This window comes from Hyaena hyaena, unplaced genomic scaffold, assembly GCF_003009895.1.
Source record: "Hyaena hyaena isolate Hyena2069 unplaced genomic scaffold, ASM300989v1 scaffold_725, whole genome shotgun sequence".
Taxonomy (NCBI): Eukaryota; Metazoa; Chordata; class Mammalia; order Carnivora; family Hyaenidae; genus Hyaena; species Hyaena hyaena.
The window spans coordinates 304438-326443 of record NW_024081355.1 but is presented as its reverse complement, the minus strand read 5'-3'; the positions used below and the strand labels follow the sequence as shown (position 1 = coordinate 326443).

The window sequence follows — 22006 nt, the reverse complement described above, 5'->3', positions numbered from 1 at the left end:
CCTTGACTCCTTCCTCCCTCTCCCTCCTGTTAACCCCCTCCTAAATGTTTCGTACTTGGAACAGCCTTTCTCCCATCTTGCTCCCTTCCAATCCAGGGGGATACCCTGGAAGAAAAGACCACAGTCATACTGACCAAATATTTGCTGTAGTTCAGTTTAAAAGTAGGCTCCAAATTCAAAAATAAAAGAAGATAAAAGTAGGCTCCAAACTTCCTGCCAACCGGTAAAAATGAAGGAAAAGTAAACTTCCTATTTTATAATCCCTGTTCTAAGGCTAACACATTACTCTAAAAGAAATATCTCAGGAGGAGATTTATAGAGGGAGTAAAATGCGATGAAATGGACAATGTCCTCAACAACATACCTGCAATAGATCAATCCTACAATTTCATTTGGCAAGTATTTATGGAGTACTCACTATGAGCCAGGCACTGTACCCACTACTGCAGGTAAAACAGTGAATGTGGTTGTTTCTTCTCTAATTTCATCATTAAAACCAAGTTTTGGCATCGTATTAAATGCCGCCGTCTGCACCCAGTTTGGTGGGTTTCCCAAGCCATCCCTGCGTGATGGCAAAACTAGGGTTATACCAACAACAGGAGTTCAGTGCGTCCACCTCCTCCACCCTCTCCCGGGGCCATCCCCAGACTCTAGGGCATGACCTCACGATTTCCAGCCTTTCCTTTAAATCACAGCTTACTTTAAACAAAAGGCACCACCATACATCACATACTAAATATTTATAGGATTCCCCAGGAGTCGTCTTTTTTTTTTTTTCTGAGAGAAAGAAAGAGAGAGAGTGCGCGCGCAAGCGAGCAGGGAAGGGTCAGAGAGAGAGGGAGACCCAGAATCAGAAACAGGCTCTAGGCTCTGAGCTGGCTGTAAACACAGAGCCCGACGCGGGGCTCGAACCCACGAACCATGAGATCACGACCTGAGCCAAAGTCAGACGCTTAACTGGCTGGGCCACCCAGGCGCCCTCCCTTCCACCCCCCCGCCCCCCCGCCCCAGGAGTTGTCTTATAAGTGCTGACAAACAGTGCTCTCATCTGTCCAGCCTTACCTGCTCTGGCTTCCCACAGAGATCCATTGGCACAGTCACCCCAGCTACACGTGTATGTCCTCAGCAACAAGCCGCCACTGCTACTGCTCATATAGGGCAAAGGTGCTGCTCATGACACTGGACAAATCTGTGCCAAGGCTGTCAGAGGGGAGGGTGTGCACTGGCGTGCTGTTCGTTGTTGCTGGAGGTACTGGCATCCAGATGCCAACGTTAACATCGTCTTAAAGCTACCCCGACATGCGGAAACTCCCAGGGCTGCCAAAGCTGTTCAGATTATCAGGGTCCTTCAGCATAAAAGTTGTACCATGTTTTGCCGAACGGCTGAGAACAGATATCTCTAACCACGGGGATTAGAGTTTCCGAAGAGGTGTTGTCTGGCCCTCCAGATGCATTACTGAGGCTATAGAAAAACAGCTTTCTGTTTGTATTCACATCAAGATGCACAATGAGACTTTGAAGAGGGAGTCCAACCACGCAGGGGCTAGGCCAGGGGGAAAACTGTGACAATGAGCATATTCCAAATGACCCTTCCCCATAGTAGGGTATTCATAACCTTGTAGATTGCTGAACAAGCTTGGACCCAGGTCAGAAGTCATACTCTGGAAGTATGTTGTCTTCATATTTGGTCCAGTTTGACCCAGGACTAAAAAGCTGAAAGATTTAAGAACAGGTTAAAGGGCATAAATTCAGAGTCTTCTCACAAATGTCTCTCCTCTCGACTTGACCTTTGCCTTCAGACAGACACAACTGGTTCCATTATGTTCTGTTGCCAAGATTCAGAACCCAGGCTTGAGGTAGCCCCATGTGCAAGAGAAACCAGACCAACAGATGGTTACAGGTAGCATTCTCCTCTTTGTAAATAAAGATGTTTAGTCACTGGGACACTCACATGCAAGCCCTGGATTTTTCCGTAAGAAATACGGACGTAAGTGAGCTTAAAGTTCTAGATGTTTGCGACCACTTCGGCCTCTATAAACTTAGAAAGGGCCTTTTAATCTTTAATCTTAGTAAGTGAAGATTAAGTGTAAAACGCCGCCCTTCGCAAATGACGATCACTCAGTGAATTGGTGCCTGGGCTCTTAGCTTCACAGACCCCACTTTTTCCAGGACGGAAGGCTCCTTCACTCCTTAGAATCAAATTCCTCCCCTCGGTCACCCAGTTCTACCCCAGTCTTCACTCTTCCTACCCTATCGGCCAGGCAAAGTCGCGGATTCATGCTTGCGAACCACGCTGACCACCCAGTCTTGGAGACTTGGACCCTCGGTGGCCAGCCCCGCGGGGGAGCGAGAGGCAAAGCCTAGGGCGAGGAATTACCTCCCGCTAAGAGGCCCGCCGCGCGCAGCCTTGTGGGAGTTGTAGTTCTCACAACCCAGAGCCTCCAAAAGAGGCGTCACCGCGGGACTCGTTTTCCCGTGTTCCTCTGCGCGGATCGACTTGGGACTTGGTCCCTGGGTCGTTGAGGTGGTAGTGGAATCCGGTCCTCTGTGTTCGTGGAGTCTCAGCCGCCGGGGAACTCAAGGCTGGTCTCCGTCCCATCGGAGCTCCGGAGGCCAAACTTGGATTACAAGTTTAAGGTTTCCTAGAGGGCGAAACATAAGGAGCCGAACTTCTCGCTGTGGTGTGTGCGGCGGGAGCGGCGAACCCGACCCGAGTTAAAACTCCCGGGGAGTCTTCGCTGCTCCCTCCTCCGCTTCTCCCCCCACGCTTCCACTTGGGGTCCCCCCGCCCCAGGGCCAGGAGTCGCCGCGGTCGCCGCAGCTTGGCTGGAGGCTGGATGTGCACCCCCGCGGGTTCCGGGGAACTTGGGGGCGGCCGCTGAGTCCCGCGCGGTCGGAAAGTTTGTGCAGCCTCACCCCGCCTTGTGCATCTTCATCCCGGAGGGCCGCCCGGGGGCTTCCACCATGATCCACCGTGTCTTCGGCGTGCGCACGTGGGCCCCCCTGGGCATCCTGGCTTCGGTGGCGTACTGCGTCCACCGGCGTCGCGTGGCCCGGGCCGAGGCCCTGGGGGCGGCCGGCCAGCGGCCGGTCGACCGGAGTCGGCTGGAGCTGAAGATGGTGCAGGTGGTGTTCCGACACGGAGCGCGGAGTCCTCTCAAGCCGCTCCCGCAGGAGCAGGTGAGAGGCCTGCCTGGGCCGGGGCTGGTGGGGCGGGGACCGTGCGGTCGACCGCGGGCGGACCCGGCGCCGGGCCCCGAACCTTGGGAGTTTACATTCAGCGGGATTCCGGCTGGGTCCAGACCAGAAGCAAACCGCAGTAGTCAGGTCCGCCCCCCAGCTCTTGTGCAGAAGTGCTGGCCTGGCACCCGTAGCCGCTCCTGCCTCTCGTACCCTCCAGATGTAGGGTACCCCGGGAACTTCTAGTTGTGCCCCTGGCTGACGGCTGTGGGGCAGCACAGCTGATACTACTACGCTCCCTAGGGTGCTTAGAAGTCGCCTAGGGATCTTGTTCACATGAAGATTCTAATCCAGCAGGTGCGGGGTAGGGCCTGAGATTCTGCACTTCTAACAGTTATTTGGGTGAACTTGAGAATGGGAGTGTAATGCATTTCTTGTGACTGAAGGTTGTCAAGAGTTGCAGGAAGCCCATAACTGGGATCACTGTGGGGAACATAGGGCAACATCTTTTAATTTGTTGGCCGAGGGATCACCTCGGCCTTCAGTTTGATGAAATTTGAGATACATTGAAGGCTTTTTTTTTTTTTTTCTATTTTGGGGTTTCTTTTTTCCTTTTTAATATTTTTATTTATTTCTAGAGGAGAGAGAGAGAGACAGCGTGAGCAGGGGAGGGTCAGAGAGAGAGGGAGTCACAGACTGAAACAGGCTCCATGCTCTGAGCGGGCAGTCAGCAGAGAGCCCGACATGGGGCCCGAACCCACGAACCGCGAGATCATGACCTAAGCGAAAGTCGGACGCCTAACCGACTAAGCCACCCAGGCGCCCCTATTTTGGGGTTTCTAAAACTATTGTGGATGGGATTTGAGGTAGGAGAATATCTTTAATTGGCTAGTCATGTGGCTGTAATGTCTTAAAATCTACCTGGTTTGGTCAGGGTAATTATGAAGAAAGCACAAATAGGTTTTTTTTAATTTATTTTTTAAGTGTTTATTTTGAGAGAGAGAGAGCACATAAGAGGGAGAGGGGAGGAGAGAATCCCAAGCAGGCTCCACACTGTCAGCGTCAGGGCCCAATGAAATGCTGGAACCCACGAAACTGGTAGACCATGACCTGACCCAAAATCAACAGCTGAGCCATCCAGCAGCCCCTAGGGGTTTTTTTTTAAATGATTAACCTTCCTGGGTTTGATTTTTGGAGACAGGCAGTGAAGGTCTCTGGTCTTTGGTATTAGGCAGGCCTATAATTGAAGAACTGGCTTCCCGGCGAAGTTAAAAGAGGCAACCTGAAATCCTCAGGCCACCGCTGTCACACTTACCTGTGGAGGGCTTTTGGATGAACTGGTCCTCCTGGCTGATGTTGGAGCAAGTTCAATAGATTTCCAAACCTCATATTTGGCAGACTCTTCATGATCATAGTTGCTTTCCAGAAACCCTTAGGGTTGTGACCTTTCACTACACAACTAAAAATCTGGTTCTTTTTTTTTTTAATGTCTTATTTATTTCTGAGAGAGAGAGAAACAGCATGAGCAGGGGAGGGTCAGAGAGAGAGGGAGACACACAATCTGAAACAGACTCCAGGCTCTGAGCTAGCCATCAGCACAGAGCCCGACGCAGGGCTCAAACCCACGAACCATGAGATCATGACCTGAGCCAAAATCGGACGCTTAACCAACTGAGCCACCCAGGCGCCCCCTAAAAAGCTGGTTCTTAAAGATTGCCACACATGAACTCAACCCTTTAAAGCACTTCCCACATGAATAAACAAATTTTGGCAGGCACTTAATTCTGCTACCAGATTTCTAGTTAGCCTTTCTGAATGGCTGCACCACGTTCCATCTGGTATTGGTATTTCTTTTTTCTCATCCTCCCTCCTCCCCTGACCCCATTCCTTCCTTGCTTTCCGATGCGTTTTCAATCCCTTATTCTCCCTTTGTGTATTTTCACTAAATCTTCCTTATGATTTTTGGACATAGCCTGTCTCCCCCTTCTCTGTTTCTTCTTGTTACAGAAAGGCTGGAAAGTAACATATAGGGACAGAAGACTCACCGTGTTAAAGACAAATCAGTGGTAGCAGAGAATACAAGTCTGAATGTCTAGGCTTGGACTTAGTATACATCCTTAAGAGCCTGAGAAAGATTTGGATTCTTTTAGGACTTTTTCCTGAGCTAGCGGGTATGTGATGGTTACCTTCTGCCATGATGTTGGAAGGGACAGTTTGTAGCTCAGGTAGAATGCCAGCTTCATTCGTCTTCTGTCTGTGTAGCCACAAAGTAAGAACCCTCTGAGCCCATGGCCTCCCTTTGCAGTCAGGGAAGGCACGTTACCTTCTGCCTATTCACATTCTCCAGACTTCAGCCAAATGCATGAAACATCTTTGATTAGCATCAAAGCCAGGGCTGGAACCAAGCCTTTTTCCGTCTAGGCTGTGAGCACGTGTCATCGGCGTAACTTGTTTCTGGATGATTTCTCTCCGGTTTGCTTTTCAAGATCCAGCTCCATAGTGGTTGTTATTGGGATTTTCTAAGCCTCCTGGTTCCTTTATTAACTATAGTCAGAAGGCACCACCTGGCAACAATTCTAAAACGAAAATTGCCTTTGGTAGATGTTTCCAGACTTGTGACTGGTTAATAGATGAATACAAGTGACAAGTCACTCCATCCAGTTATCTCAGAAATCTTCAGAAAGTAGCGTTGTTTAAAACGAGGTGTTTTATTGCGTTGATTTCTTCTGGCTTGAACGGCTGTTGACTTAATTTGTCTTCCTTTAGCTGTACTTGGGAATATAAGCTCTGGAACGTGGTAGGCTGTTTTTTTCCTGACCATTAGATGAGACTCAAGGGCATATTCACGAGATAAATGTGGCCCTGCTTTCAGATCCCCCGTAGCTCATATCTAGGCAAGATGGCCTCCAACTCAGGCAGGTTCCTCAGAGTTTATAAAATAAAGCCTGACTTATCTGCGTTCTGCTATCGATTAAGGCATTTGGGTTTCTGTTTATTTGGGAAGGATACTGTCGATCTCACTGTTGCTCAGTACTATCCAGAGCTCGGCGAAGAGAAGCCCTGTTCCGGAAGCATGACACCATGGATGTACCAGTGACTCCATTCATTCCTCTAGAGCAGTGTCCTTGACTGCCTGATCTTGGAAAGCCTTTGCACCCCCAATGGGGAGCTTTAAAAAATATTGATGCTCGGGTGTCCCCTCTGCAGATTCTGATTTGACTGGCCCGGAGCATCCAGACATGGCAACATTTTCTCTGGTAGAGCTTTAGAATGATCCGGACTGGATAGCATTAAAAAAGTTGAGGCCTCATCCCAGATCAGGAAGATCTAGATGTGATGAGCTCAGGATGGGGCTTGGGCATCAGTTTGTTTGTTTCGAAATTTTTTTCCCATGAAGCCGATGTACAGCCAAGGTTTCAAACCACCGCTTTATTCTGCCATCTACACCTCGAAGGGGTTTGTTTACTTTCATGTAGTTTTTTTTTTTTCCTTTTACCTCCGGAATGTAGCATATCAATCCCAGTATAGTATTGTCTTCACAGAGATGTGCTTTGGTGAGATGTCATCGTTCTGTGTTGAGAAAAGTAGGAGACAGCCCCACGGAACTCATTGCTGTGACTGGTGAAAAGATGTTCATTATATTACTCTATCCTCTTTATGAGGACCCTTGGGAGGAATTTGTCTGTTAGCATTAGAAGTGGTGTGCTTCTCCTGCACAGTTGGCTTGCTTTTATCTTTAAGCTTGTCTAGCTGATCGAGTTTCTCCCTCCATAAAAGCCGGAGAGCTTAGCACTGAATCTTTGTCCCACCTGCAGTTAAATATATGGGTCTTTACAGTGTAGATTTTTGAGAAACTTTATTTCTGTATCCAGTTTTTGTCCCTATACTAGTTTGCTTTTGTCTTCCTTGCCTGCTTTGAATTGACTACTCTGTCTTACCCTATCTTAGGTCTTGCTATCCTCTACTTTAAGTGAGTTCTTAAAAATGGGGCCTAAATAAGTAATATTTCAAAGCTAGTCTTTGCCACTAACTCAGAAGCTGACTAGCAGGAACAAGAATGACAGTGAGCGTGGGGGTGGGTACCATGTACACAACTAGTGTATCATCTAGTCTTAAAAATTTGAGGGGCGCCTGGATGGCTCAGACGGTTAAATGTCCGACTTTGGCTCAGGTCATGATCTCACGGTTCATGAGTTTGAGCCCCGCATCGGGCTCTGTGCTGACAGCTCAGAGCCTGGAGCCTGCTTTGGATTCTGTGTCTCCCTGTCTCTCTCTGCCCCTTCCCCTGCTCAGGCTCTCTCTCTCTTTCTGTCCAAAATAAATAAACATAAAAAAAAAATTTTTTTTAATGAAAATAAAGTTAAATTCTATTTGGTATTTGCTGATTAAAGAGTTTGAGGGGCGCCTGGGTGGCCCAGTGGGTTAAACGGCTGACTCTTGATTTTGGCTCAGGTCACGATCTCGCGGTTCGGGAGTTCGAGTTGTGTGTTGGGCTCTGCGTTGACAGTGCAGAGCCTGCTTGGGATTCTCTGTCCCCTTTGTCTCTGTCCCTCCGCCACTCTCTTTCTTTCTCTCTCAAATAAATAAACTTAACAACAACAAAAACTGGGCTGTTACTTAAAAAAAAAAAAAAGGTTTCAAAACAGGTCCCAGGTTGAAGCACACCAAACCACTTGTTTTCCTGTATGCATTCTTTTTCTTTTTTTTTTTTTTATGTTTATTTCTGAGAGAGGGAGACACAGAATCTGAAGCAGGCTCCAGGCTGTGAGCTAGCTGTCAGCACAGAGCCCGATGCGGGGCTCGAACCCACGAACCGTGAGATCATGACCTGAGCCGAAGTCGGACACTTAAACGACTGAGCCACCCAGGTGCCCTCCTGTATGCATTCTTTACCATCTCTGCCTCACTCAGACTTCTTTCTGTTCTTAGGATTCTGAATACCAGTCTCCCCTTACCCACCTTTCACTCACAAGTCCAAGTCTTCGCTTTTCTAAAGCGTCTTCACTTCGAAGGCCGTTGCTTCCATGAAACTCCTCTGAATCCCCAGCCAGAAGAGGTCTGTCTTCTTTGAACTCCTGGGGCCCTCATCTGGTTTCTTAGGGCACGTGGTTTCTGTTTTAGTGCCGCTGTCATTCACCTTCATAGCTTCTTGTCTCTGCCATCCCACAAACCTAGAAAAGGCAGGATCATGTTCTCTTAGTCTTGGTTTCTTTCACAACGTCTGGCAAATTGTCTGTGTGCGGGCCCTTTGCTGGGCTTCCAAAATGCAGGGGTAAATCAGCGACCCAGCCTCTTCTCAGAGCAGGACTGCTGAGCAGGACAGACTAGTAAGGGAGCTCTTCTAATACAGTTTGCTGAAGGCCACCAAAAAGAGCCACTGAGGCTCCTCTGAGATCCTGGGGCCATCGTCACAGCTCCTGGGAACATTTAAGCCGTCTTGCGGAATGAGCGAAACCTTTTCAGATGAAAGGGAAAAGAACATTCCAGGTAGAAGAAACAGGAGGTTGAAAGGCTGGGAAGTACGAGGACAGTGCTGTAGAAAACAACGCTGTGTGGGGCGCCTGGGTGGCTTAGTCGGTTAAGCGTCCGACTTTCGCTTAGGTCATGATCTCGCGGTTCGTGGGTTCGGGCCCCACGTCGGGCTCTGTGCTGACTGCCAGCTCAGAGCCTGGAGCCTGTTTCAGTCTGTGACTCCCTCTCTCTCTGACCCTCCCCTGCTCACGCTGTCTCTCTCTCTCTCCTAGAAATAAATTGAAAACAAAAAAACAACGCTGTGAGGCTGCTAGAGGGCAGGTGTGGAGGACAGGGAAGAAATGGGGGAGAGAGAGGGAGAGGCAGGGGCCATCATGCAGCTGTAAGCCCGTGGAGGGTTTTATGCAGGGAAGTTAAAGGATCAGAACTTTGGAAGAAGGAGTCGTGGTTACGGACGGTAAGAAGAAGGTCGCTGCTCTGAACACCCAGTCTTCTGAGGCCAGTCGCTGCAGCCCCCTTGGGGGCCGATGCCCAGGTCTGGAGGGCTGGCTGCAGGTGGGACTGAGACAGTGTCATTTGAAAGAATGGAGGGTTTCCTTTGTGTGGAAGGAAACCTGGGGCGCTCTCCTGGGCCATTTCTGGGAGGGGCCAAGGCAGATACAATGACACACGACCCAGTAAGTTTTTTCAAACGTTGGTTTTAAAACAGAGTAGTGGGAAATTGAGTTAAACGATCTTGTGACTTTAAGTGCTGTAGGAACTCAGGTAAGAAGGCAACCACTAAAAGCTGGAGTAGTCACTAATGGGAAGTAAGACCTGAGCTATCATTGCACCTTGAAGAGAAGCTGGATGGGCAGGAGTCCCTCCGAGCACCGGAAGCAAGTTGATAGAAGATGCAGAGGAAGCAGTGGGCATGGTCTGATCTGGGGAGGGGCAGAGAGATGCATAGTGACAGTATAGCTGGGGACAGGGGCTCAGCCCATGGGGGGAGTCCTGGAAGGTCTCTTGACACATTAGGAAAAAGCTACTGATATGATGAAAGTGGCTTCACAGGATCAGTGGCAGGACGGGGGTATCTATGGATTGTCGGGGTGGAGGGAAGGGAGTCAGTCACATTTGCCTGAGGCAATAATGTTTTACACTCCGACAGATAAAAGGAGGACCTTTGGGAGTGACTTTTTTCCTAGGCGGTGATCAACAGAGTTTATTTAGTGCGTGCTGGTAGAGCAGTAGGGGAGAGTCAGGGCTGTGAGTTGGGGGCCTGGGAGCTGTGTGTAATCACTGCAAGCGACGTAATGTGTTTGGAAGAGGAGCTGGTATGTGGGAAGAAGAAAAGATTTTTGTTTTTAAAATCGAAGTCCTCCCACCTGACTCAGTGAGTGTAAGAGTTTCATGGGCAGTTGGGGCTCTGAGACCTGTGGCCACTTGTGATGTTTTGAAACCACAGCAGTACGGTGGAGCAGGAATCAGATTGCAAGGAGGAAAGGAAGATGGCGAAGAGTGAAGGGTTCTAAGGGGGCAGCCCCTTATTTGAGAAACTGGATGAAAGGAATGAAAAGGGACATTAGGTAGAGTCCTTAAGGGCCGGGGAGGCATAGAAACCTGGAGGTTGGGGCGCCTGGGTGGCTCAGTCGGTTAAGTGTCCGTCTTTGGCTCAGGTCATGATCTCGTGGTCCGTGTGTTCAAGCCCCGCGTCAGGCTCTGTGCTGACAGCTCAGAGCCTGGAGCCTGTTTTGGATTCTTTGTCGCCCTCTCTCTCTGCCCCTCCCCCGCTCATGCTCTGTCGCTCTCTGTCTCAAAAGTAAATAAAATAGTTTATTTAAATTCTAAAAAAAATTTTAGAAACCTGGAGGTTGATTCCTGGAAAAATCTTACAAGTGTCTGCTCACCGAGGTCATATTATTGTCATTCATTCGTTCATTGGTTCATTCACCAAGTATTTGCATGCCAGGCATTCTGGTGGCCTCTCCCCCTTACTGCAGCTTGGGCTTAGTGCCAAAGCAGCATCTTAATAGTGAGTGCTAATGCAATAACAAGACTTGGGCTAAGGACCCTCGGAATAATAAATTATGCTCTCTTCTTCCCTTCATTGGAGCTAGAGTTAAAGCCTCTTTCTTTCCTTCCCATGGGACGGTGTGAGTCTAGGGTCTGTGACCCCAGCTATGTCTCCCAGGCGCTGCTGGATATTAATGCTGTAAGTTTCAAGAAACTTCTAAACAATGTATTGTTTTTGTGGTCATAACAGGCAGAGTGGAATCTCCAGCTATTAGAGGTTCCACCCCAAACTCAGTTTGATTACACCGTCACCAATCTAGCCGGCGGCCCGAAACCACCTTCTCCTTTCGACTCTCAGTACCATAAGACCATACTGAAGGTGAGCCAGGCCTCCCTGCCCTGCAGAGCCCCCTGTAAAGCTTCTGTGGTTTTCTCTGGGTTGGGTTTAGCAGACTGTGAGGTATTTTCATTCTTCTCTTTCTGCCCCATGTCAGGGGGGCATGTTTGCTGGACAGCTGACCAACGTGGGCATGCAGCAGATGTTTGCCCTGGGAGAGAGGCTGCGGAAGAGCTATGTGGAGGACCTCCCCTTTCTTTCGCCAACCTTCAACCCACTGGAGGTCTTGTGAGTCTTTCCTAAAAGGGATATTGCTTCCACTTTAAGATTTATGCCTGAGGACGCCTGTACTGACTCCCACCCCCCAACCCCACTTCCAAGATGGTTCCCATTCTTCCCCGCGATAGTTTGGGGCAGTTACCTGTATATGATAGGATCCTGTGAACATGTGGTCAGTGGAGGTCACGTTCACTGGCTTTTGGGGCCCTTGAGGCACCCATCCCACAGAGAGATGCAGGATCCCTTCCAGTCCCATAGCTCCCCTTAGGTGGTCTTAAAGCCTCCCAGTTGCTCTGGAAGATAAGGCAGTGTATATAATGATATCTTCCTGTTTTTGAGCATCTCTACCCTTTTGTTTTTCTCCAGTGTTCGTTCCACTAATATATATCGGAATCTGGAGTCTACCCGGTGTTTGCTGGCTGGGCTTTTCCAAAGTCAGAAAGCAGGTTCGAGTTTGGAGTCTAGAAGTCCGCCCTTGTCTCTGAGGAGCTCTTGCTTCATCCTTCCAAAGCCCTCCCCGCCTCTCTTTCTCCATGCCTGTTCCCTGGGTTTCTCTTCTCTTCACATGTGGCTTCCAAGGTGTACGTGCTCTGGTGGGCCCTCCCTTGTCTGGCCTGCTGCCAGCCTGACCTACACAGCGATGTGTCAACCACTCCGATGTGCCCCTATTCCTGACTTCTCCTCTTAAGCTTCTACACAGGCTGCCTGAGGCACCCCCAGCCAGGCCTTGTGAATAATCCTGGGGCTTTCTGCATAGGTAAGACACTGCTGAAAAGGAAGGAGGGCAGGAGGAACACTTAGCCGAGACCCAAGCCCGCTGCCATCGGCTTGGACTCAGCGATAATCCATGGAATGACTCGGGCGGTACTGACAGTATTCCGTTCAGCCTTTCCTCGCTGAGAAAGGCTGTTAAGTTTGGGTTTTAACGTGCTCAGCCAGTGAGTGATTGCAGCGAGTGGGGCCCGACCTTTTCACCACCAAGGACCACGTGTATTATTTTCCTTCATGGATCTCATGAATCGAGGGCCGTTGACTGTCAGAGGGAGCTGCATTTTGTCACTTATACTTGATCCAAATCTACATTTAATTGCCAGTCTGAGTTTCATAGCCCCATGACCTCACCAGTATTAAGATACTAGAATGGTGCTGTAAAGCAAAGGTTCTTGCTTAGCTTCTTTAGCAGTATCTCAAATAGATAATAAAATTTCCATCAGCCTTAAAAAAAATATATGTAAAAGAATAGAAACCTCCAGGCCAGATGAGGCCGGCCTCACCCCCCGTCGGAGTTGGGTATAGCTGCTAATTCCAGCTGAATCTGGCCCCTGAACCCAAGAGTAACATAGAGCCAACAGAGGGGGCCGCCCGCTTTGGGAGAGCCCAGTGCTGGCCTTCTGAAAGCTCTGCACTCACCCAACTTCTAAAAGGCACATGAATATGCTCTGGTCTGAAAACACCAGAGGTATGACTGGAGTAGGAAAGCTGTTTCGTGGAGGCACCTGACGATAGGCAGGTCTCAGACTGAGACTGCCCCATATTCCCAACAGGGAGGGAAATGCTGTCATCACATCCACCAGCCACGGGACCCGCGCGCCCTGGGACTCCAATCTGACCACCTACCAGAGCCTTTTCTAGTAGCTTTGTACCTACTCACCTGTTTAATTCTTGTAATAATCCTGTGATGTAAGTAATAGTATCCCCAATTTACAGAGAAGGGAAGTAAGGCACAGAGAGGCTACATGACTTTCCCAGGGACACGAAGATGGAAATGGCGGAACAGGGACTCAGAGTTTGGCGGTCTGGCACCAGAAGCCAATATTCTTCATCCTGAGGCTCTGCTGCTCAGAGGACACATCTCTGGAGAGGGCCTCTGATCAGTTGACCAACAAAGTGTGTCTGAATTTTGATATTCTAGCAAAGTCACCATATGCTCCTGGAATTTTGACTGTCAGATTTTTGTTTGAGATACTAGCGCTTCGGGGCTTATATTCACCCGATCACCCTATATTGACCTCCGTGAATTCCAGAGAGCTGCTGTAACAAGAGCGCCTATCTCTTTGCCATTAGAGAGGGTCCATCTTGAGTCATGTAGCAAAGGAAGCCGCCACAAGCCCTTGCCGTCTCTGGCACAGAGCAAAGCCTCGGAAGGTGTTCGAGCACCTTCTGTGGGTATGGATAGGAGGCGATAAAGGTACTTGTGAGCTCTGAGCAGTAGTGAGCTACTGTGAGGTATACAGTTGACCCTTGAACATGGGTTCGAACTGCATGTGTCCACTTAGGCATGGTTTTGTTTTGGTAAGTACAGTACAGAAATACAAATGTATCTTCTCTTCCTTATTCTTTTCTTCATAACATTTTCTTTTCTCTAGCTTACTTGGTTGTAAGACTACACTATATAATACATACAGCATACAAAATATGGGTTAATCAACTATGTATATTATTGGTAAGGCTTCCAGTCAGCAGTAGGCTATTAGTAGTTAAGTTTTTGGGGAATCAAAAATTATACATGGAAAAAAAAGTATACATGGATCTTTGACTGCGTGGGGGGGATGGGTGACCTTAACCTCCGGGTGGTTCCAGGGTCAACTGTATGAGACACAGTATTTGTAGTCTAATGTGTGGTTCCTGGCAGTTCATCTGGGAGCCTGGCTTTCCTTTTAGGCAAGGCCACGGGGTCTGGCAGGATTGATGACCTTGTGGTCGCTTTCCTTAGATTGTCATGTGCTGAGTCACCATATTGGTCCATAGGATTGGACTTTAAGAGGCAGGGAAGTCACCTCGTTCTGATAGCATCCAGGCCGGCCCATTCTTTGTTAGAATGCCCAAGGGCTGGTGGTGCAGGAGTCTTTTGGAACAGATCAGGGAGGTGCCAGTCTGATCTGGGTGTGTACCTGCTCTGATCCGGTGTGGCCGGATAGGAGGGGCGGGGCCAGACAGAGCAAGGCTGCTCCTTGCTTTCTCCACTTCCCAGCCTGCAGGAGAGCTCCTGTGGGCGAGGCCAGGGATGGTGAAGGCAATTACTGTCCTTAAAAAGTAACCTTGATGATCTGTCGCCTGAAACAGACAAGAGAAGAAGGGAGTGGGGACGCTGGGAGGGACAAGCTGAAGCCTCTTCCTGCCTGGCTCTCCCCTTCCTTCTAGGACCCATCGTCATCCACACTGATGAAGCAAGCTCTGAAGTCTTGTACCCCAACTACGGGAACTGCTGGAGCCTGCAGGAGAGGACGAGGTAACCGCCCTGGGTTCTTGCTCACCAGTGGGGAACAGCCAGACCTTTGGCACTTGGGGCTGGCAGGCCTCTGCCTGACCTGCGGGGCCCACCCAGGCTTGCCGTATTGGTGGGTGAGTGGTGGGAAGGATTGCTTCACACTCGGGCCTGCCATTGCTGTCCAGGAAATGAAGCTCTTGCTCGTAGTGGAAGCATCTAGGGAAGGTACAGCAAGCTTGGGAGAGGCCACCTGCCTGCCCGGAGACATGGCACATTCGGCCCGAGTCGGGTCAGATATTCTTGGGTCAAGAATATCTGTTTTTGGGCGCCTGGGTGGCTCAGTCAGTTAAGCGTCCAACTTCGAGTCAGGTCATGATCTCATGGTTCGTGGGTTCGAGCCCCACGTTGGGCTCTGTGCTGACAGCCAGCTCAGAGCCTGGAGCCCGTTTCAGATTCTTTGTCTCCCTCTCTCTTTGACCCTCCCCTGCTCACGCTGTCTCTTTCTCTCTCTCAGAAATAAATAAAACATTAAAAAAATTTAAAAAAGAAAAAAAAGAATATTGTTTTCAAGCAGACCAGGACCATGGTTGTATCGTTTTTGGTATAATGGAAGACAGTGCTAGAGCGGAATTTGGGAACCCAGGCTGTTATTCTAGCTCTGGTACCTGCTAACTTCCTTGTGTAAGTCATTTGAATTCACAGAACCTTGGTTGACTCATGTGTAAGGTGAGACTGATCCCTGCTAACCCCAACGGTTTACTACTGAAGATTACATGAGATCCCAAATGATGAATGAGATACACCTTGCAAACTGTTAATTACTGTACAATAAGGCTTTGCCTTTGGTTTTTTTGGCAGAGGCCGGAGGCAGGCCGCATCTTTGCAGCCAGGAATCTCCGAGGATTTACAAAAGGTGAAGGAAGGGATGGGCATTGCCAGTCATGATGGAGTGGACTTCCTCAGCCTCCTTGACAATGTGGCTGCTGAGCAGGTTGGGTGACTGTCCTCTGGCCCTGGGGGTGCGGCACTGGGGGGAATGGGCGGGGCAGAGGGAAGTGGGCAGAGGCAGGGCGGAGGGCTCCCTGTCCGGAGGCAGCTGTGGGAGGACTTGCAGGTAGGATGGATGTGGGAGCTGAGCACAAGCAGGGAGGACTCCTCACTTGCTTAGGCACATGGACATTTAACTCTAGATCAGAGTTTCCCGAGGCACGTTCCCAGAATACCCGCGATGTGAGTGTGTACACTGTGTAGACGGGCGGGGTGGGTGATGGGGATTGTGTCTAACAGTTTTGGAACCCCTGTTACCATATCACCGTTCAGAGAGTCTCTACGCACAGCAGCAGAGTAAAGAATCTGAGAGGTAAAGAAGGCTGATCAATCTTTAAATCTGTTTTTCCCAAATGTAATGAGCCATAGATTCTCTTTTTACGTAATGAATACTAAAGACCACCCAGCAGGAAAGCCTTCTCTGGATTCAAAAGGCAGACACCCGACGGTGCAGTGTCGCCTGGGCCCCCCTTCCTCCTCTTGTCAGGATGACCGTGTGCCCTGGAGATAGAACTGCCCTGTGCTTATGGGTAATATGGAGGCCAGGTTGTAAGATGAGAGTTTATAGAAAAGTATTTACATGGCATCCTTTTTAGAAGTCCATTTTGAGGAAATGAAAGCCATGTGGAAATTTACGAATTCTTGCCCTGTGTCTTATTTATTTTTTATACTTAAAAAAAATACAAATGTTTTTATTTCCAAGTAGATGGGAAACCATCAGAAAGGTAGGAAAAAAGAGTTACCCCCCCCCCCCCCAGGGAATTGCTTCAGAAGGGCCTTGGGACGTAGCTTTTGGGGCTGCTGAGGCCCTTCGCCAGGTGAAGACAGGCCCCCGAAGGCTCTGTGGAAGCTGGTCAGCTGCCGAGCTCAGCAAACAGGAAGCATGTCTTTGTAAAACTGTCCCCATGGCCCTTCCAGGTGCACAAGCTCCCGAGCTGCCCCGCGCTGAGGAAGTTTGCACGGACGATTGAGCAGAGAGCCGTGGACACGGCCTTGTACGTCATGCAGAGGGAAGACAGGTGAGGGACCTTTAGCTGTTGCCGTCAGAGGTCACGCTCCGTCCGGCCTCCCGCTGGGTGGGGAAGGGGGTTCACTTGGCCTGTTTCCACCTGCCAGCGCGTGTTTCTACATGTGCGGAGGGGGATCACCCTGTTCTGCCGCCTGTTGAATGGGTTCGGCCCTACATCCTTACACTTCTGGAGCTGCAACTGGGGACCTGGTTCTCCCGGTCGCGGCTATAAGGAACCAGGAGCCACCCCTCAACTGAGTTTCTCTTAAACACTGACTGTTTCCCCTTTTACTCGAAGTTTCCAAGGGTTTGGGTGGGGAGAGCTGGTGGAAGAATGATGATTGTTGACTTTGCTCATCAGTTTACAACTTACAAGCCAGGTCCACATCCTGGCACTTTTGGTGTTGGGAGTCTTTGTACACAGAGAACCCTCGCACCAGAGGCGGTGCCATTCCTCCCCCCAAACGCCCCCCCCCCGCCCCCGCTTTGCGGCGCTGCATGCGGGGCGGTCTGATGGGGCTCATGGGGCCCGGTGGAGCCCGCCTGCATCCTGTGTGCCTGCACCTACCGGCTTGCCTCAGTGCCGCTCGCCCGCCACAGGGAAAGCCTTCAGATGGCGGTGGGCCCGTTCCTCCACATCCTGGAGAGCAACCTGCTGAAGGTCGTGGACCCTGCCACCCCGCCCGGCCAGACCAGGTACCAGCCACGGCAGCCGAGGGCAGGACAGGCCTCTGGCTGCAAGGGGGAGGGGAGGCCCCAGGTTTTAGGCGGGGCAAGAACCAGGCTGTTGGGGACAGGAGGCAGTTCTGTACGAGGCCCGGAGTCCCAAACACTGTCACCATTCTTCCTGCTGCACTGGTCCTACCATGGCTTGAAAATGTCATGTTAGCGAGAAGGAACACTAAGTTTATTTTTCCTTTTTTTTTTTTTTTTTTAATAATTAAACATGTGTGAAAGATTAGCTAATGATAATATCGTGCTGACATGATTGCTTGGTAGACAGTTTAGTTTGAACACCTTCACGGGAGTGTATAGAAGGGTATGATACCCGCTAGGCATTTCTGAACGTCGGAAGCAGCGCCTGAACCTCTGTCACCACTTCAGTGGTGCCTGGAACCCGGCTGGGGGCACAGACTGGGAACGTCATGTGTCCTGGGCACCTGCTGCGCAGAGTGTGATCTCCAGGAGGGACGTCCACCGCTGCTGGGGAGCTCAGATTTGGGCTGACCTACTGAATCAGGATCTGCATTTTAAATATTTTTTTAAATATTTTTATTTATTTCTAGGAGAGAGAGACAGCGTGAGCAGGGGAGGGGCAGAGAGAGAGGGAGATACAGACTCTGAAACAGGCTCCAGGCTCCGAGCTGGCAGTCAGCACAGAGCCTGATGCGGGGCTCGAAGCCACGAATCGCGAGATCATGACCTAAGCGAAAGTCGGACGCTTAACCGACTAAGCCACCCAGGCGCCCCAGGATCTGCATTTTAGCAAGATCCGCGGGAGTCCCACGCTCCTACCGTGGGAGAAGCACTGTTGCAGGCTGCCTTCTTTATTTTATTTATTTATTTATTTATTTTTTGTTTCATGTTTTTTAATAGTTTGGTTTTTTCTTTTTTTTCTTACAAATACTTTATTGTCAAGTTGGTTTCCATATGACACTCAGTGCTCATCCCCACAAGTGCCCTCCTCCATGCCCATCTCCCCCCCCCACACCCATCAGTCCTCAGTTTGTTCTCAGCATTCAAGAGTCTCTCATGGTTTGCCTCTCTTCCCCTCCCCCACTGCTTCCCCCCTTCTTCTCCCCCACGATCCTCCGTTAAGTTCCTCCTAATCCTCCTATATGTGCAAACATATGGTATTTGTCCCTCTCTGCCTGACTTATTTCACTCAGTTTCACTTATAACACCCTCAGGGTCCATCCATGTTGCTACACATGGCCAGATTTCATTCTTTCTCATTGCCGTGTAGTATTCCATCGTATAGATAAACCACATCTTCTTGATCCATTCGTCCGTTGATGGACACTTAGGCTCTTGCCATGTTTTGGCTATTGTGGAGAGTGCTGCTATGAACACTGGGATACATGTGCCCCTGTGCATCAGCACTCCTGTATCCCTTGGGTAAATTCCTGGCAGTGCTATTGCTGGGTCATAGGGGAGTTCTATTGTTAATTTTTTGAGGAACCTCCACACTGCTTTCCAGAGGGGCTGAATCAGTTTACAATTCCACCAACAGTGTAGGAGGGTGCCCATTTCTCCACATCCTTGCCAGCATCTAGAGTCCTCTGATTTGCTCATTTTAGCCACTCTGACTGGCATGAGGCGATATTTCAGTGTGGTTTTGATTTGTATTTCCCTGATGAGGAGGGATGCTGAGCATTGTTTCATGTGTCTGTTGAGGCTGCCTTCTTTAGAGTGAGATTGTGCCATAGCTGGAAAATCACGAGCACAGGAACAGGAGGGGACAGTGAGGTGAAACAGGAACATTCAGGAACTGTGGGCCAGATTTATAATAGCAGAATATTCCTTCCCTGTCCTTCATAGCACCTGCACTGACAGTACCTTTCTCATGGCCCTTGCCCCCTTGCCGCCTTGACTTTGGATCTATACAATACTATAGGATCCAGTGCTAGTCTTCTCACTTAAGAGTCTATACATAGGGGCGCCTGGGTGGCTCCGTCTGTTGAGCATCCGACTCTTGGTTTCGGCTCAGGTCATGATCTCACGGTTGCTGAGTTTGAGCCCCACGATGGGCTCCATGCTGACAGAGTAGAGCCTGCCTGGGATTCTCTCTCCTCTCTGCCTCTCCCCTGCTCACACACGTGTGTGCACTCTCTCTCTCAAACTAAAACAAAGCAAAAGTCAACACATGAAACCTTTGATCTTTTTAAAGAGCTAGATACAGGTGACAGGCAGATAAAGAGAAAAAATGGCAACTTTCTTACTGATTAAAGCCCTTTGGAGGGTATATGGAAGGCCAAACAAGCTGATTAATATTCCTTTGACATGAACCTGACTCTCCCAAACTGCAAGCCTCCCCAGCAGGGAGGAGAACGTGCACTGTTAAACTCCTCACACAGCCAAGGGCGGCAGGAGCCTTTGCCTCAGGCAGCCACATCCCCAGGAGAGAGGAGACGTGGGACTGGGCCACGCCACTGAGTCTCTCCTTCAGAACTCACCAGGGAGAGAAGTGAGGGAGGGACGGGCAAGCAGGTGGGCACGAAGGGAAAGGCCAGCCATTCTGGAGGGGATCCCTCCTCATGAAAGTATGGGGGTGGGAATAAGGGTCCCCCCCCATCTCACTGATTTCTAGATGTTGCCTGAGGCCAGGGGTACCCCTTACTCAAAGGAGGCAGACAGGGCCTGGCCTCCAGAGTCCTGAGGTAAAGGCCTATGGAGAACGGTTTCCTCTTTGCAGAAAGCTCTACCTCTACGCGGCTCATGATGTGACCCTCATGCCTCTCTTAATCGTCCTGGGCATTTTTGACCACAAATGGCCCCCGTTTGCTGTGGATCTGACCATGGAACTCTACCAGCACCTGGAATCGAAGGAGTGGTTCGTGCAGCTCTATTACCGGGGGAAGGTAAGGCCTGTGAGGTGCGGTTCGGTGGGGTGGGGCACCCTTCCACCAACCCCGCTCATCAGGTTAGCACCAAGTGGGCCCAGTCCTTGGGCCCAGCGGAGTCTCCTTGCTACCGTCAGCTCTCCGGACCCAACAAAGAGGCTCACAGCCGTGGCCCCAGGACAGGGCAAAAGTGGAAATGCGGTGGCAGGCTGGGATGTGGGCCTTATCACGGGTCGCCCCCGACTCCTTCTAGAACAGGAGCCCCCTCCTCTTCTCCTGAGTGTCTCTGCCAGGAGGTAACACCCCGACTGGGACGCTGTTTTGAAAATTAACGAGGGAGTCCTTGGGAGGCTGTGTGCCGTCGGCCGGCAGTGCCCTGGCTGCCGTCCAGGGCGGACGCTAAGGCACCACCCCGCCCCCGCCCAGGATCCGACCTTTCACCCTCCTGGCTCAGGGCTATAATGTGACCGCGTCTCCCCGGTCAGTGCAACAAGCAGTTCTTGAGTGAGCGTCTCAAGCAAGGCATGTGCTCTGTTCCGGAAGCTGAGCGGCCGTTGGGGCCTTGCTGGCTGTTAGGTGTGTGCACGCACACACCCCTGGGTCAAGTTCCTCGAACCTCTGTGCACAGCAGAGAACAGCAGGCCAGGGTCCTCGGTGGCGCTGCTGAGTCTTGTCTCTTCCACAGGAGCAGGTGCCGAAAGGGTGCCCTGACCGGCTCTGTCCCCTGGACAGGTTCTTAAACACCCTGTCCGCTTACACCTTGAGCCCAGAAAAATACCATACTCTCTGCTCTCAAGCCCGTGATTGAACCTGGGAATGGAGAGTGACTGATTTATACCAACAGGATGCGTCGGGTTTTCAATAAAGTGCTGTAACACAGTGCCGCTGGCTGTCGTGTGTGGGGAAGGCAGGAAACCGGGTTAATGTATTTTAACTGGAGGGTAGTTCCTTCCTGTAGATATCATGTACTGAGGTCCCTTCTTGAAAGGAAGAGAGGTATAAGGTTGAGACCAAAGGAGCATTTCCTATTTTGTGGCTTGATTTCCATGGCCAGAAGCATTTGCCATGATTCAGGCCAGGGTCACCGCTCCCTGCAGAATTGTGTTGGTTTGGCACTTGAGTTCTTTTTTCCTGTCTTCATTTCACAAACCCATATTGCGTACCTACTAAGTGGTGGGCATTATAAAGGTGGAAGGGCTCTGCCCTCACGTCGTTTTCGCGCCCTGGGAGAGGCACATAAGTAAGTCACTGATGACAATGCACAGTGTTCATTCTGTGATGAGGTGTAGCGGGCTCTTTAGGTACAGAGCAGAAATTCCTGGCGGGGGCTGGGGGAGCAGTTAAGAAAGGCTTCTTTCTTAAGCCTTTCTTCCTCCCTCCTAGGGAGGACCTGTGCTGATCTGAGTAGCAGAGGTGAGTAGGAGTTAACCAGGTCAAGCAAGGGTGAAAGGGTGTTGTGTATAGGGAAAAGGTGAGCTGGAAGGTCAGGGGCCATTGCTGGTCAGGGAGATGGAGCCCTGCTGTGGAGACCTGGCTGGAAGGCGCAGAACGGACTGTAGCCCCAGGAGCAAGGAGGCGGGCTCCTCGGTGGTGGGCTGGAGCCACTCCGTATAAGAACACCTTTTTTAATTTTTTTTTATTTTTAATGTTTTCCTTATTTCTGGGAGAGAGAGAGAGACAGCGTGAGCAGGGGAGGGTCAGAGAGAGAGGGAGATACAGAATCTGAAACGGGCTTCAGGCTCTGAGCTAGCTGTCAGCACAGAGCCCGACGCGGGACTCGAACCCATGAACCGCAAGATCATGACCTGAGCCGAAGACAGAGGCTTAACCGACGGAGCCACCCAGGCGCCCCAAGAACTCCACCTTTGACTGGGCCCCCGAGGCACCTGATGGTCCCCCTATCTCCTTATCAATTT

At 50.4% G+C, this 22006-nt stretch overlaps 1 protein-coding gene across 1 annotated transcript; it reads left to right on the top strand.

Moving 5' to 3' along the window:
- Positions 1-2510: 2510 nt before the first annotated feature.
- ACP6 (acid phosphatase 6, lysophosphatidic) lies at positions 2511-20972 on the top strand. The gene is made up of 10 exons (XM_039217877.1): positions 2511-3180; positions 10898-11026; positions 11142-11272; positions 11630-11709; positions 14405-14492; positions 15330-15462; positions 16437-16537; positions 17128-17223; positions 19943-20108; positions 20776-20972. Exons 1-10 carry the CDS (start codon positions 2965-2967, stop codon positions 20896-20898), a joined length of 1263 nt encoding a protein of 420 aa, XP_039073808.1. The 5' UTR covers positions 2511-2964; the 3' UTR covers positions 20899-20972.
- The last annotated feature ends 1034 nt before the right edge of the window (positions 20973-22006 follow it).